The sequence below is a fragment of the Falco cherrug genome, chromosome 6, assembly GCF_023634085.1.
Source record: "Falco cherrug isolate bFalChe1 chromosome 6, bFalChe1.pri, whole genome shotgun sequence".
NCBI classification, from domain to species: Eukaryota; Metazoa; Chordata; class Aves; order Falconiformes; family Falconidae; genus Falco; species Falco cherrug.
Window position 1 is genome coordinate 48,454,056 of NC_073702.1, and position 13,548 is coordinate 48,467,603.

The 13,548-nt window shown below is 39.1% G+C and overlaps 1 protein-coding gene across 1 annotated transcript in view; it reads left to right on the plus strand.

The window, feature by feature from the left end:
* The first annotated feature begins 2,265 nt into the window (after positions 1–2,265).
* Positions 2,266–13,548, plus strand: part of LOC129736350 (atherin-like) — a 28,748-nt gene continuing 17,465 nt past the window's right edge. Inside the window, exon 1 of the mRNA XM_055714135.1 lies at positions 2,266–2,352. Coding sequence (XP_055570110.1) covers positions 2,266–2,352 — 87 coding nt within the window. The remainder of the gene's footprint in view (positions 2,353–13,548) is intronic.

Consider the following 13,548-nt stretch of genomic DNA (forward strand, 5'->3'; position numbering starts at 1 on the left):
AAGATGCTAAATCCATAAGGCCAGATTTTTATGTGCAGCATCATTATAGAGACAAGATTTCAACCACTGTATATGCGAACTAGTTTTGCTCTCCCCAGCGAGTTGTTTCCCAAACTCTTTGAACACATATGCAGTTCATGTAAGATGGTTTCCAGCAATTAATTTCATTTGCAAAGTTAAATATAACTTCCATCAGTGTAAAGTTATATCCTAAGTAAAAACCAGTCTGTTCTAGCAAAAAAGTAAAGGAAACCTGCTCTAGAAAAATGATTCTGTGCTCTCTGAGAAGCAACAGAGAGGTAAATGGAGTGTCTGTGGCAATCTTGTATAACTCTAAGGTGATTTTCTGCCTTTCTGTATCCTCCTGAATACATTTTTGGTGATAACAGGTCTTTAAAATATTCGTAATGTTTTTTCTTTGGGCATCACTGATGTTAGGCACATAGACAACCATCTTTTATTTCACAAAAAGCTCAAAAAAGGGAGTGCCTCTGTTGTGAGCTGCGTTACTGGTGAACAGAAGACTTCGCTAGCATTTCCATTTATGATTTCTATTCCACACAGGATTCATTCGTGCTTCCAAAATACCTCAGGACTATGTCTAGTCTCAGAAATTACTTCAGCTGATCAAAATATAGTTTCACACAATAGTTGCTTAACTCTATTTCTGTCAAGGAATAGGAAGCAATTAGCACAGATAAGTGGTATGTAAAAGCTACTCTAACCTTCAAATCGTGGGACTTCGAAGATGTCTTGGAAAAAGAATGCTTGGCAATGAGAAAAATGTACATGCATCTCAAAAAAAATATGTTAACAATAAATTGAAAGACTTCACTAAAACATCCTTTTACAGTAGCTTTCTGTTGCTCTGTGTCTGTACAAAAAAAAACCCCAACAAAACAAAACAAACAAAAAACCCAAACCAACAAAAAAACCCAAACAACTGTGTGCATACAGGGGAAGGGAGAAATCACACTGCAATTTGTGGAGTTCAATTACTCATTCCAGTACATTGCATTCACAATTTTATCATAAAGTAATACAGTTTTGTAGAATTTCATTCCTCACCAGTGTTTCAATGTCTTCAAATGAGTTTCATCTACAAAAATTTATTTCTAGTTTCTAGGCATGTTTCAGGTAGATTTTTGCAGTGAAGTAAAAAGGTGAAAATGTATTTTCTCTCGTTCACATGTAAGTGCAAAATCAGCTTTTCTGTCAAGCGCTACAGATAATCATGAACAGCTCAAAATCTCATTGATGGGCATGGGTTGTCCATTTCAAGAAAAGCTGAAACAAGGGAGAGAGAAATGACTGGGAAAGAAATGTTTTAGGTTATTTTGGTTTTTATTTTATTGCTAGAAACTGCTGTCTCTTTACATTTTCTTCTTCTGAAAAGAGGGGTTAGCACTCAGTGGCTAAATCCATCCTCTCCGGGGAGCATGCATTACTACTGCAGCAGCAGAGGTGCAGGCAACCCAAGCCCAGAGTCAGTCTCGGCCAGTAACCAGCCCTTTTCTTAATATCAAGAACTTTGTTCAAACTTCTTGTTTTATCGCTATCTTATAAGAAGGAAAAAGGAAAAAAATAAATGAAGTTATAAGAACTGAATGATAAATTATGATTAAGCATATAAAACCGAGACAGAAAGAATTACTTACTTATTTAAAGATTTGCTCAGATGTATGCAGCAGTGTTCATGCTATTTTATGCTGGTTTAACGCTCTTTGCTCTGATTCCAGGTCTGTAGCTTTGGAGTTTCCATAGTATTTTCTTTTTCATTAGGGTGTGGTGACAACACCCATTTTTCCCTAGCACAGAAACTTCCATCAGTCTTAGTCCTGCCTTTAGTTTTGCCCTGTTGTCTTTTTCTTCTGCTCACTTTTCCTACCACTGCAGAAGCTTGGCAGAGCACTGGGTAGGTGATTTAGAGACAGCTCTGGGTTCTTCCATACTTCCGTTATTAAATGGAGCAAGATATTGAATTAGTTAATCATAACTGGCATGGATGCAGCCTTCATTGTTAAGTTTCTCAGCTGTCCACATCTGGAGGCGTACTCTAATGGTATTGTTTCCGGGGTCTACCCACCCATAGGCCATGTCCTATTATTCAGAGGTCTTATGTTTCTGTGCCAGTTCCCCTCTCTCTGTTCCCTTGAAGCTAGAATGCAAAGGCATCCATGTTTTCCCTTGAACTTCCCTCAAAGGGGTATTTCCTAGTTGAGAAGATCCCAAGAAACATAATATAGACAGAGATATATTATCTCCATGGAGCTCAAATGCAGAGAAGAAGGAGGAAATCTGAAAACTGCAGAGTCGGAGAAGGTGCCCTACAATGGAAAAGAAGATGTTAAGGTGAGTCACAGAGATAGTGTCCTGGAAACAGGCATGAAGTCAAACAACATAAGCAACTGGTAAATGAATACAGCCTACCTCCCAATCTGTAAACATTTAATTTAGCTACAAATGCTGTGGCACCCAAGCAGAATATGATATGATACAAACAGAAGCCTAGCCTTTGTCTGCTAATGAACAAATGTTATCATTAGCTTAGCCCCATATGTGCTTAGTGACACATAGTACACATGCATGAACATAGTCCCAGATCTGGAGGCCTAAAAATCAAGTAAAGTTTCAGATTTTTGGTTTAGACATTTATGTGAGTGAGTTTGATTGAGAAGTCTTTCAGTCCTTTTTTTTTTTTTCCCCCCTGGTGCTGGAGGGATAAGAAATATCTTGCATTTCACTATTCTTATTGTATTTTAGTAGCCCAACTTCCATTATTAGGTAGAACATTTAATTGGGAGAGGGGCTAAAGTTAACAGTACAAAATCTGGATTTAAAAAAAAAATCCCAGTAAAGACAGTGGGTAGAATGAGTGGGCAGGTCTAACAAACACTGACAGTCAGAACTCTGTATGCTCTCTCTTCCACCATCTCTATTCATCACTCTCATAAAATGAGTCTAGCTAGCTGTGATGATAGCTGGGCAGCCCATCCCACAAGTATAGAAGTCGCAGCTATTTAACAAGTGCATTTTCCAAGAGTCAGCACAGGGTTTGCATGGGTAAAGTGCAATCTATGTCACACATTCCTGCTAATGACCTAAAGGACTATGCTCTCAAAGCAGAAGAAGGGAAAATTAATCTTCACCACAATTGTTCCATTTCTCAAACTTCTTTTCAGCAAAGATATAAATTGTGCCAAATATCTATCAGTTTTATGATGACAAGGCCATCAAACTTGTTTCATTAAACACCCTCCCCCCTCTTACAACTGTCTAAACAAGATTTTTCCATTTAGTACCCTATCAATCCAGAGTTATGATTATTCAGTAACTGAGGGGATCTCTTGTATTTAAATATTAATGTTTGTGTAGTTATTAAAGTATTTGATGATTTGTCCAGGGGCACTGTAAAATTAAATATAGCATGTCATTTATGGTAATACAGAGGAGAATAATAAAAAATCTTTTTCATTTTGGTTTTGTGTCTGGCTCTGCATGCTACTTTTACTGCTTATTTGATGGTTTGGGGTATTGTGTGTTTTTAAACCCTTTTAAATGTAGGATTTCAGAGCATATTGTTAGGAGTATATAAAAGATTATCTCACAAGTTATGACTTTGTGTTGCTGTGTATGAACTGTTGTCTGACAGTTATACTGCTAAAGGGGAAGGCAGTTTTCCAAAAAATACTTATCATGTATTGGGTGTAGCAGTACAGTAAGCCCATAAATATTTTGGGAAGCTCACTTTGGTCCATGCTGTATTTGTTTTCAGAAATCACCTCAGCCTACTGGAACAGAAATGTGTATACGTAATTACGCTTTTCAAGTTATGTATATTTAAAGAACATTATTTAGACACTCCACTGTGACTCCCTCATGCTATAAAGAACCAAGAAGAGCAAGAGAAAGAGGGGCAGAGCAGCTTATTTGAGGCAAACACTTGACTGGCATTTGTATGTGTACAGGTGTGTAGCTTTTTCGTGGATAGGTTTTGGAGGTGGGATAATGGCAAAAAGTGCCTATGTTTGGCCCATTCTGCTAGGAAACATCTTTCTGCCCATTTAAAAACAATAGCAGATAAAAATGACTTTCATAAGGTCACTCAGAGAGCCAGGAATAGAAAGCAGGTCATATAAATCCAAGTCAGAGCACTTTCTATGAGACCAGATTGGTGTTTCCTGCTGAAAAAAATAATATGAGTTAAAAATCTTGAATGACTGCTTTTACTGCACAACAGAGGGGGTTTGATTGAGGTCTTCTTCAGCTTTTTCATAGAGATCAACGTAAAAAGATTCTGTGGCTAATGATGGACAGCTGTCACAGGATGCATGTCTCGGTAAAAAGGTGTAGCAATATAATATATTTTAAAGAAATATGCCTGGGAAACTGAACGAATATAATTGCAGCAGAAGCACTTGCTATATTTAAGGTTGATTTATTATTTTCATTCTAAGCCTACTTTTAAAGCTGATCATAACTTTCTGAGTGTGTGTGTGTATGTATGTGTGTAATGTGGCAAAATTACAGTCAAGCAGCTTTGTTTATAAATTCGAAGCATGCAAAAGTCAGGACATTCACTTAGTGTTCTCAATGTACCAATAATTCACCTGTCTTCTTAATACTCTGTACAGAGAATTGCTGTACTTCATGTTAACTGTGATGTTAAGATACTGAGTGCATTATTTTTTTTTCCACTGGCTTAACTGGAAACACTTCACAGGAGGTTTGGAATCCTTATTATGTAACAGCAATTTAGAAAATTTTAATAAGGGATGTATATGCATGTGAGACACCCAGATTATGCTTCCAACCCAAAGCCCACTGCAGGCAATGGAAAGACTTCCATCCAGTACATGAATTGCTTGATCAAAACCCAAATGCTTACACTGGAAATAACACACAAATTAGGGTTAGCGACTTTTTCAAAGGACAGATTAATCTGCACAGACCTCAGTGCTACCACAATGAGACTGCTTCCCATTTAAAATGGGCTTATATATGTTTATATTACACCTTGGTATGCAGTGTGGATATGCCAACTACCATGCCCAGGCTGTCTGAAAGGGCTGGAATGGCAGTATGGCAAAGCATCTGTAGCCTTGGGAGTGGGGTGTGGAGAGGGCTTTACCATGAGCAGTGACAAACGGAGACCACATTGATCAGAGATGAATGGGTTATGTAAATCTTCAGTCCTTTTCTGTGTTTCAGCTGGGTCTTAAGGCACATGTGCAAACACAGTGAGTGTTTTAGCTGAACACCAAGCAAGAGTGTAAGCTGTGCATGCACAAGACTAAACCAGCTGCAAAGCTCAGAACTGGGGTCTGTGTCATGGACGCCACAGAAAATTAGTGTTAGAAGACTGTCACAGAATCATAGAATCATTTTGTTTGGAAAAGACCTTTAAGATCATCAAGTCCAGCTGTACATCCAGATCCTTCCACACTACCTCCTCCCAAGCTCCTGTAGAATAGCCAAGAAACACAGGGCTTTTGTAGAAGAGTGTGAAAAACAGATGCTCTTACAGCCTTAGAACTGCAACAGCTTCTACCAAACAACTCTATCAAAACACACCTGTCATCTTCTGTCTTGGCACTTCACTCCTGTCACTTCCCTTCACTGTCACTGCATGCTTATACTTTGCATTTCACTTCAGACCCAAATTCACTTCAGTTTCTCTCTTCAGGGATTATTTCTGTCTCATCTATCAGGATTTCATACAGCCCAATAGTATCTTTAGCTCTCACCTCATTTTTACCAATGGTGAAATGCTTTTCATCTCATTTTCTTGTGAAGGTATTTTCCCCATGCCTCTACATCCACATGTGAAGACCTTAAAAAAGTCTGCCCAGTCACGTCGTCATCCTTCTTCAAATCCTTCTCCTACTCTTGCTGTTGTGATGACAAAAAATAGTGTGAGAATGGTTAAACAGCTGGTGTACTATGACCACCACTTCTTATAGTAATTGTAATCCTTTCATTGTAACCTCGTGATGTCTCTGTCTCCTTGTTGTATCCATCTGTTGTCTCTTATCATATACTCAGACTGCAAAATATCCGGGATAGGAACCAGCCTTTTTCACTCACACATACAAATGAGCTTAGTGCTTTACACCCCAGTATCCCCACCATCATCACTGCTGGGTCCCCTCACTGTTATCTCAAGCACAAATTCAACAATAATGACAATTTTTTAAGAAAATGGATTGGAAGAAAATTATACACACATAAGTGATACATCTACTCTGTCTTCATATCAGAAATTACTGATTTTCAATGCATTTATGTCTGTGTATGATATTTCAGATATATAGAGATGCAGGTCATATATCAGACCTCAGTTCATTGTTAAAAAATTACAGGAAATTGATGCACTGCATGCCATTATATACCTCTAATATTTGGATAATAATTCCCCACCTCACAAGGATGTTGCAAGGATTAGTTAACAAACTAGTATTTATAAAGTGCTTTGAAGATTAAAAGAGCTAATTAAATACGCATTATTTTTTAAATTACTACTACTACTACTACTACTGCTACTACTACTACTACTACTACACCACCACTACCATATTTATTGAGACTTGTCAGGATCACTAAATAAGCTAAATATATGTTTGGGGTGGTTTTTCAGTGTAGCAATGGAGTTCTGTGCATGCCAAGAAGGACTGTGATGTTTTACTTGGCAAAGATGTCTCCTCAGCAGTATGTGCCCCTCCTCCTGCTACTTACACATTTAAGAAATGATCGGTAGGTGTTATTTGAAATTTACATACTTTTTGTAGCCTCTAAAAATGTCACCACATCCAAAGGTTACCAAAGAAGTACTGTCTTCTCTGTTGTAATTAGAGCTGTACTAATCCCAACTTGTAATTCAACAGGTACAGAAGAGATTTGCTGTTTCAAGAACTCCTAGGAATGGACAGGCAAGGAGTCGTCATTCCACAGCCCATGCAGAGCAGTCATGAATAGCGTGCCTCTACAAGGAACTCTCTGCAATAATTTCAAGTTTAACCATGGGGGAATGATGGCATTGCAGTATGAGTCATACTCAGTGGAAGGAAGGTGATATAAATGGTACAAGAAAACCAAAGCAAAACAATTTATAGCAAAGCATGCTACATCTCCAGAGAGAATTGCCCCCTTCTGAGCCCTTTCCAGCTTCTGCCTCCTGCAGTCTATGCTGCCATGGCGCTGCAGCTCAGCTCCCAGGAGGCTAACAGCGGAGCTCAGATGGATGTGTCCCCAAAGGGCAGTGACCTGAATGAGCTGCCCCTCTGCCTCTTCTATTCTGAAGTTTGGTGCGCTGACACAGGGGAGTTCTGTGTGGAGGCCATGCTTTTCCTTATCAGCTGCACTGAAGCTCTAAACCTGATACCTGGTCAAGTATCCTTGATATTTCTGAAAAAGTGCATTTGATCACGGTATGCTACTATGTAGCTGGGTAGCAGTTGGCATTATCAGATCTAAGTTGTCTAGACTAAAGCTCAGTAATGAAAGAAGCTAATGGAAATAAAATATATTGATCAAAACAACATGTTTTGCCCTACCACCATATTATCATAACAGGAGCACTGTAGTAATTTCCATTCACATACAGGACACACACGTATACAGAGCCATAGAGGAAGTTACAACACACAGTATTGGATAGGAAGAAATGAGTTGATCAAACAAAATGTTGGAGTGAGGACAGATCAAATGATGCCACATGGAAAATTATGGTTTGGAATGAAAAAGTGGTCCATTTAACAGTACATAAAGTCTCTGTAATATGCATAAAATCAGCAGCTAGCAGATGTTTTCTGACACAGTGCATCTGCATGAAGCTGAGGCATATTCAGTTCCACTGTAGCAGCAATACACAGAGCAGATATAATGGCAGACCCTCCAGACAGATGAAGGCAGCCCTGCCCTTATTTAATAATAACAATAAATAATAACTTGTATTAATTAGCAATCAGGAATTTAATGATGGACTCAGATGCAATTGTGGGAGGTATCATACAGAGGATGAAAGGAAAACCTATCGTCCATTGGTAACAGATAAGATAAGGAGAAAAAAATTAATGACAGCTCCCTGTTTGATAAGATCTTGCTTAAAACATAACCCTGGGGTTACAACTCTCCATTCACACTTTATAGCCAAAGGCAACTTCTTTTAAATCCTGGGAAAATTTCTTAAGCCATTTTAGGTCTGCAGAAATACAAACAAAAATATTTTTTCTTCATTTAAAAATAGCATTGTGCATTCTATTTCATAGAGGTGGCTGAGTTTTGAGAAAGTACCTATGTTGAGTTGACAGCTGATATAAAGAACGTCAAAGACATTTTTCTTCCCTGGGGTTACGTGTTAGGTGGGAGCTAGTGGAGGAAAATGTAGGATGGTCCTGTCCAAGCCTTCTCTGGTATCATAAATAGCCATTCATGCCTATCCATGACACAATACAGGCCGCTCACAGTAGGCAGTGCAGGTCTTCACAATTTGATCTTTGCTCTTCAGTGATTTTACCAGAAGTAATACTTAATGACTGAGAGACTTAAAATGTCAGAATAAATGCTTAACTGGTCATGATTACTGTAACTGATAAAAATATGGAAGTTCTCAATACTTTGAATTATTACTTCAGGTCATCTGCACACTCAGACAGAGGCCAACAAACCAGCATGACGGAGGTTATTCTGGAGCCCACCAGCACTTGTGACAAGTTAATTTATTTCAAATCAGCATGTGAAGACTGAAGCCAGTTGAACAAACCACTGCAGTAACAGCCCGACTTGACCAAACCCAGCTGAGAAGCACCTAGTCTTGGGCACAATGACATTGTGTCTTGGACACAGTACAGCCACATGTTGTGGCTTCCAAGGATTGTAACATACCAGGAAAAGAGACTTTAAAAGCTTCTGTCCTGCAACATAAAGTTCTTATAGACTGTATACAGACTAGAGATCATGTATCTTCTTAAGCCACTATGTTTAATGATTCTCAATTATTTTCAAAGCCCTTTGTGGGACAGTTCAGAGGGAGTTAGGAATCTCTTCAGCCTACACTAACATGACTTCTCAAAGTACCTCTCTGAAACAACTGTCTGCAGCAAGAATGAAAGCTGTCAGTACAGGAAGCAGAAAGCTGAATATGGAACTATCTCACTTTCAAAAACACTGCAACGGTCACAGATCTTCCTGCCAGGAGACCACTTTTTGTCCAATAGACACAGCGCGCATACAATAATAAACAAATATAATACCAACTGCAAGTTATAAATGTAAAAAAAAAAAACCACAACCAAAACCAAAACACCCCCCCCCAAAAAAAATGGTACCTCTGCATAGTTGTTTAAGTATATTAGATATCATGGTGATAAGTTAGATACAGCTGCCTTAACAGATACCATGGCTTCAGTTTTGCCTGACAGTTTCAGAGTAACAAAGAGAGAATCTTTACACACATCCCTGAAAAGGTTGTCAGAGCTAGCAGTGAAAAATGAGTATACGTAGAAAGCTCAGTTACACTGAGCTTCCTACTAACTTCTTCTGTTTCGGACAACAATCTCTCACTCCTCCAGCAGTGTCTGCAGTATTGCCATTGTTGCACTGCCTGCCAATTGCCAAGGAGTTTGTTAATAGAAAATGGAATTATTTTTACTCAGGTCTTTTTATTCTTATTGAGCGTGATTTACTGTAGTGAGAAGGTCTCATTGTCACCTGATCCTATCTTTTCACAACAGATGAGATTACTGTCAGGGAGAAAGCTGCTCATTCCAAACAACATTTGGTAATAAATTGATTACTGGCTGAATGCTGATACTTTACAAAAAGAGCAATGAATGAAATATCTGCCATTGCCCAAAAAGTCTCACATTAGAAAGGCATGCAAAATAATCACTAAAAGATTGTACATGGGGACCAGACTGGACTGTGTGAAATCAACTTAGACACACACAGAAGTGTTTTTCACTTTGAAAGCCACAGTCTAAAATGCAGTGATTGTAGATGACTATGTATAATAACTGGATTGTGAAAAAGCATCTTCTTCAATCTCATTTTAAGCACAGTTTACACTCACAGTAATAGTTATTTTTAACAATCACTAATGAGCTGAAACATCCCACCCCCTATTTCACATTTAGTATTCCTTTCAAGATCCACCATTCCACTTCCTTCACAAATTCAGGAGGCTCCTGGGAGATCTCTTCCTTGCCCTCCGACCATGCCTGTGGGATCTGCTGCTGCTGCTCCCCTGGCACCAATTCCACTGACTTCAAGGGACATACACACAGAAATGCACCAGGATACAAACTCCACATCAAGAGAAATAAAGATGATGTGAAAGATGTCTTTTTTTACCCCTTCCTCCCTGTCTAAACCATTGAGAGCTTTGCTCAAACAGCGCCTTCACTCCTGAATGACAAACAGGCTGTGAGACTACCTGCCACCCCTCCCAGACCAGGAGGCTACAAGAAGGTTCCCTGGTGAACATCCCAGGCATGGATCCAACTGCTGTACCAGGGCAGAAGAGGAAAGACCTCTCTCTACCTGCTGCTGTGAGGATTAACCTGTTTGCACTTTTCTTCCCTTCCTGAAAGACAGACTGCAGAAAAATTCCTTCCCTCTTCTTTTTCCTCCCCCTTTTACTCCAACTAGGTTGGGAATCTGGATCTGGCTGGTGCAAGATGAAGCCTCCCAGTCCTCTTTTGCTCCACAAGCACCAATTATCCAGGAGCAAGAAAAATCTCAGTCATCATCTGCTGCCAGAAGAGGTGATTGCTGAATGAGCCATATGCACCATTGCTACTGTGGCCACAGAACAGGTTCCATTCTGCATTCTTATTTTAAATTTATTGCAGTTCATTTCCTTTCTTTTTTTTCCCATAATGAAAAATTAAGGATATTTACTTCTTTAAAAAAATATTATTGCCCAATACTTGTGAGAAATGAAGCCCATAAATCCCCCTCCTCCTTAAAAATGGCAAAATCCACGCTGACTTGAGCTCTGGTTCATCATTGTCCCATGTTTAATTCCCCAGTTTTAATACAACAGTGTAATTACCTTGTTGGGGCTTTTTTTAACTATTTGGGAAACTTAGCTGGCTAACAGCAATTCAACTGAACATGAGAAGTTACAGAAGGTCAGAGGGTTCACCAGTGAAAGGAGTAATGCAGAGTGCTTGGGGAGTGACATGCAGGAGAGGTGGGGGAGCACCTGCAGATTGTAATGGTAATGGCTGTGGGAGAGGCAGGAAACTGAGGGAGGAAAGCTGAGAAGTTAGTTGCAGGGTTAGCAGGAGAGGATGGATTTGAACAGTCATAGAGCTGCAACAAGCACTCAGATACTAGGATGGGTCCTAGTAAAGGGTTTGAAGACAGAGAGCACATTCCATTTGTATACACAGCTGTTCCTAACATGCCTCTGAAAAGAGGCAAGAGCAGGGTCAAAAGGTTGATGTGGCTTTTCATAGAGTATAACCATTTATTTTAGACCCAGTTTCCAGAAGTGATTTAACACTCCATTTAAGTGCTAGTTTTTAAACTCTAAATGGAGACACACCGTTCTCCAGGAAAAGAAAAATATCAACAAGCAAGGAACTGTAGCACTACCTCTGATTAGCAAGAACAAGCAGGAAGACAAGGTCAATGAGTCCAGTTAAAAGTTACCTGTAAAGGCAGCAATGACAGAGCTGTACACATTCACAGTGAAGACAGAAGTAAAGATGAAGTATGAGGGCTAGTCCAAGAGGTATTCTTGCAGAAATCTGGAATAATATTTAAATGAGTGATGTATTATTGATTGTGAGTTCTGAAAGCACAACTGCAACTGTGATAGTAATTGTAAATAGTATAGTTCCTTTCTTCTGAGTTTTTTTTCCTTCTAAATGTCCACATTATATATTATCCTGATAGACTAGTAGAAACAGGGCATAAAGACGCCAAGTGGCTAAGCTGGTGTCATGTATGTCACTGATGGACTCAAATTTTGATCCCTGTACAATGGACTCCCAGTGTCGTCCTCTGTCTGTTTAGCTATAGTGCTGCAACATGGCGAGAAGCGCTGTCTCGCGACTTGTTGAATCTATGCCACTAGAAGCTCTATATTTAAAACTGTGAATTTTGAGTTTCTTCCACCTAGAAGAAAGTTATCCAGCAACATTTTACTTCTGCTGGTTAAGGATTTCTTAAAACTATCTGCCCTGGATCCAGGAAATGCTGAGGCAGTAGGTGGTATTTTTCCCAGAAGGAGCTGAAAGTGCTGCACAAGCCTCAGTGGCTCCAGCTGAAGCGCAGTGATACAAAAACCATGTGGCACTTCCAGCTACTTGATGACACATATTCTTTTGTGTTTGGCCATACATTTACAATATATTTATTCTTAGGATTATGTCATTGAGCATGAGCTGCTTTCAGGCATTAGATCATACACCTGGTCTTTCCTCAAATGCTGTTTTAACCATTTGCTGAAAGCACCAGTTGAAAGGATGATTTGACTAAGTGACTAATTTGACTGAATGCCTACAACACTTACAAACTATTTTTAAGCCATTTAAAGACCTTCGTCTGATAGGTTTGGGCAAAAGCTGCATAAATTGTGGGTCAGCACAAAGCAGCAATTCACAGATGGGCCTCCGAAAAAAAAAACCAACACAAAAAAACCAACAAAACAAAACACTCTTTTTGGAGGCATTTGCTCTTTTACCATTCCAAACTAGTACTATATCCTTTCTTTGCTCTCATGGATAAAATAAGCAAAATTTATTCTTCAAAAGTAAATACATTTTTAAAAAATGTAAGAACAGAAGGTTTTCAAAGGCACAAATGGAAGTTGGGTGCCTAAGTGGCCTTTATCGGGAATTTAATACTTGCATTCCCTGCTTTTTAACCATTATGCAAATAACACACACAGGCACCTGGACAAAAAAATGTGAGTGGTTCTAAGTAACAGCAGTTCCTATGTACTCACTCATTACTGCTTTCCTTTACCCAAAATAAATTTCACCCCATTTTTATCTTGGGGTAGTCATATTCTTCTCTGCAAGGGAATATAAAATGCTGTTAGTTCAGCATCTGCACTGATTTACATAGATGTTAATATCCAACAGCAATTTTCCATTTACTCTCTTTGGTTTACGTAACTGCAGGAGATACAGAGTAACAAAGAATCAGGCACTTGGTTTAAAAAAAGGCACTCCATTTCTGGCAGCGGGCAGGATAGCAAGAAAGCCTTTAATTTGAGCCTTTGAGTGTATCCATGCAACATAAAATACAAGCGTGAGAGGAACGTGCTGATAGTTCCGCATTATCCCTAACAACACTGAGATGCAACAAGAAGGAAAATCTAAGAGCATGCTCATTTTATTAGAGACCCTTCCCATTACAGCCAAATGAGGGTGCCATTTTCGGTAAGTTGGTTCAGCAAGCCCTTTCTGGATAGCCAGTTTCCGTAGCAAGTGAGAAACTTACTGCTTATGTTGTGTATAATTTATACCATGGTTGTGCACAAAGGAATTCGGAATGGTTTTGTGTGCTTGTATATGCAGTAATACCAAGTGA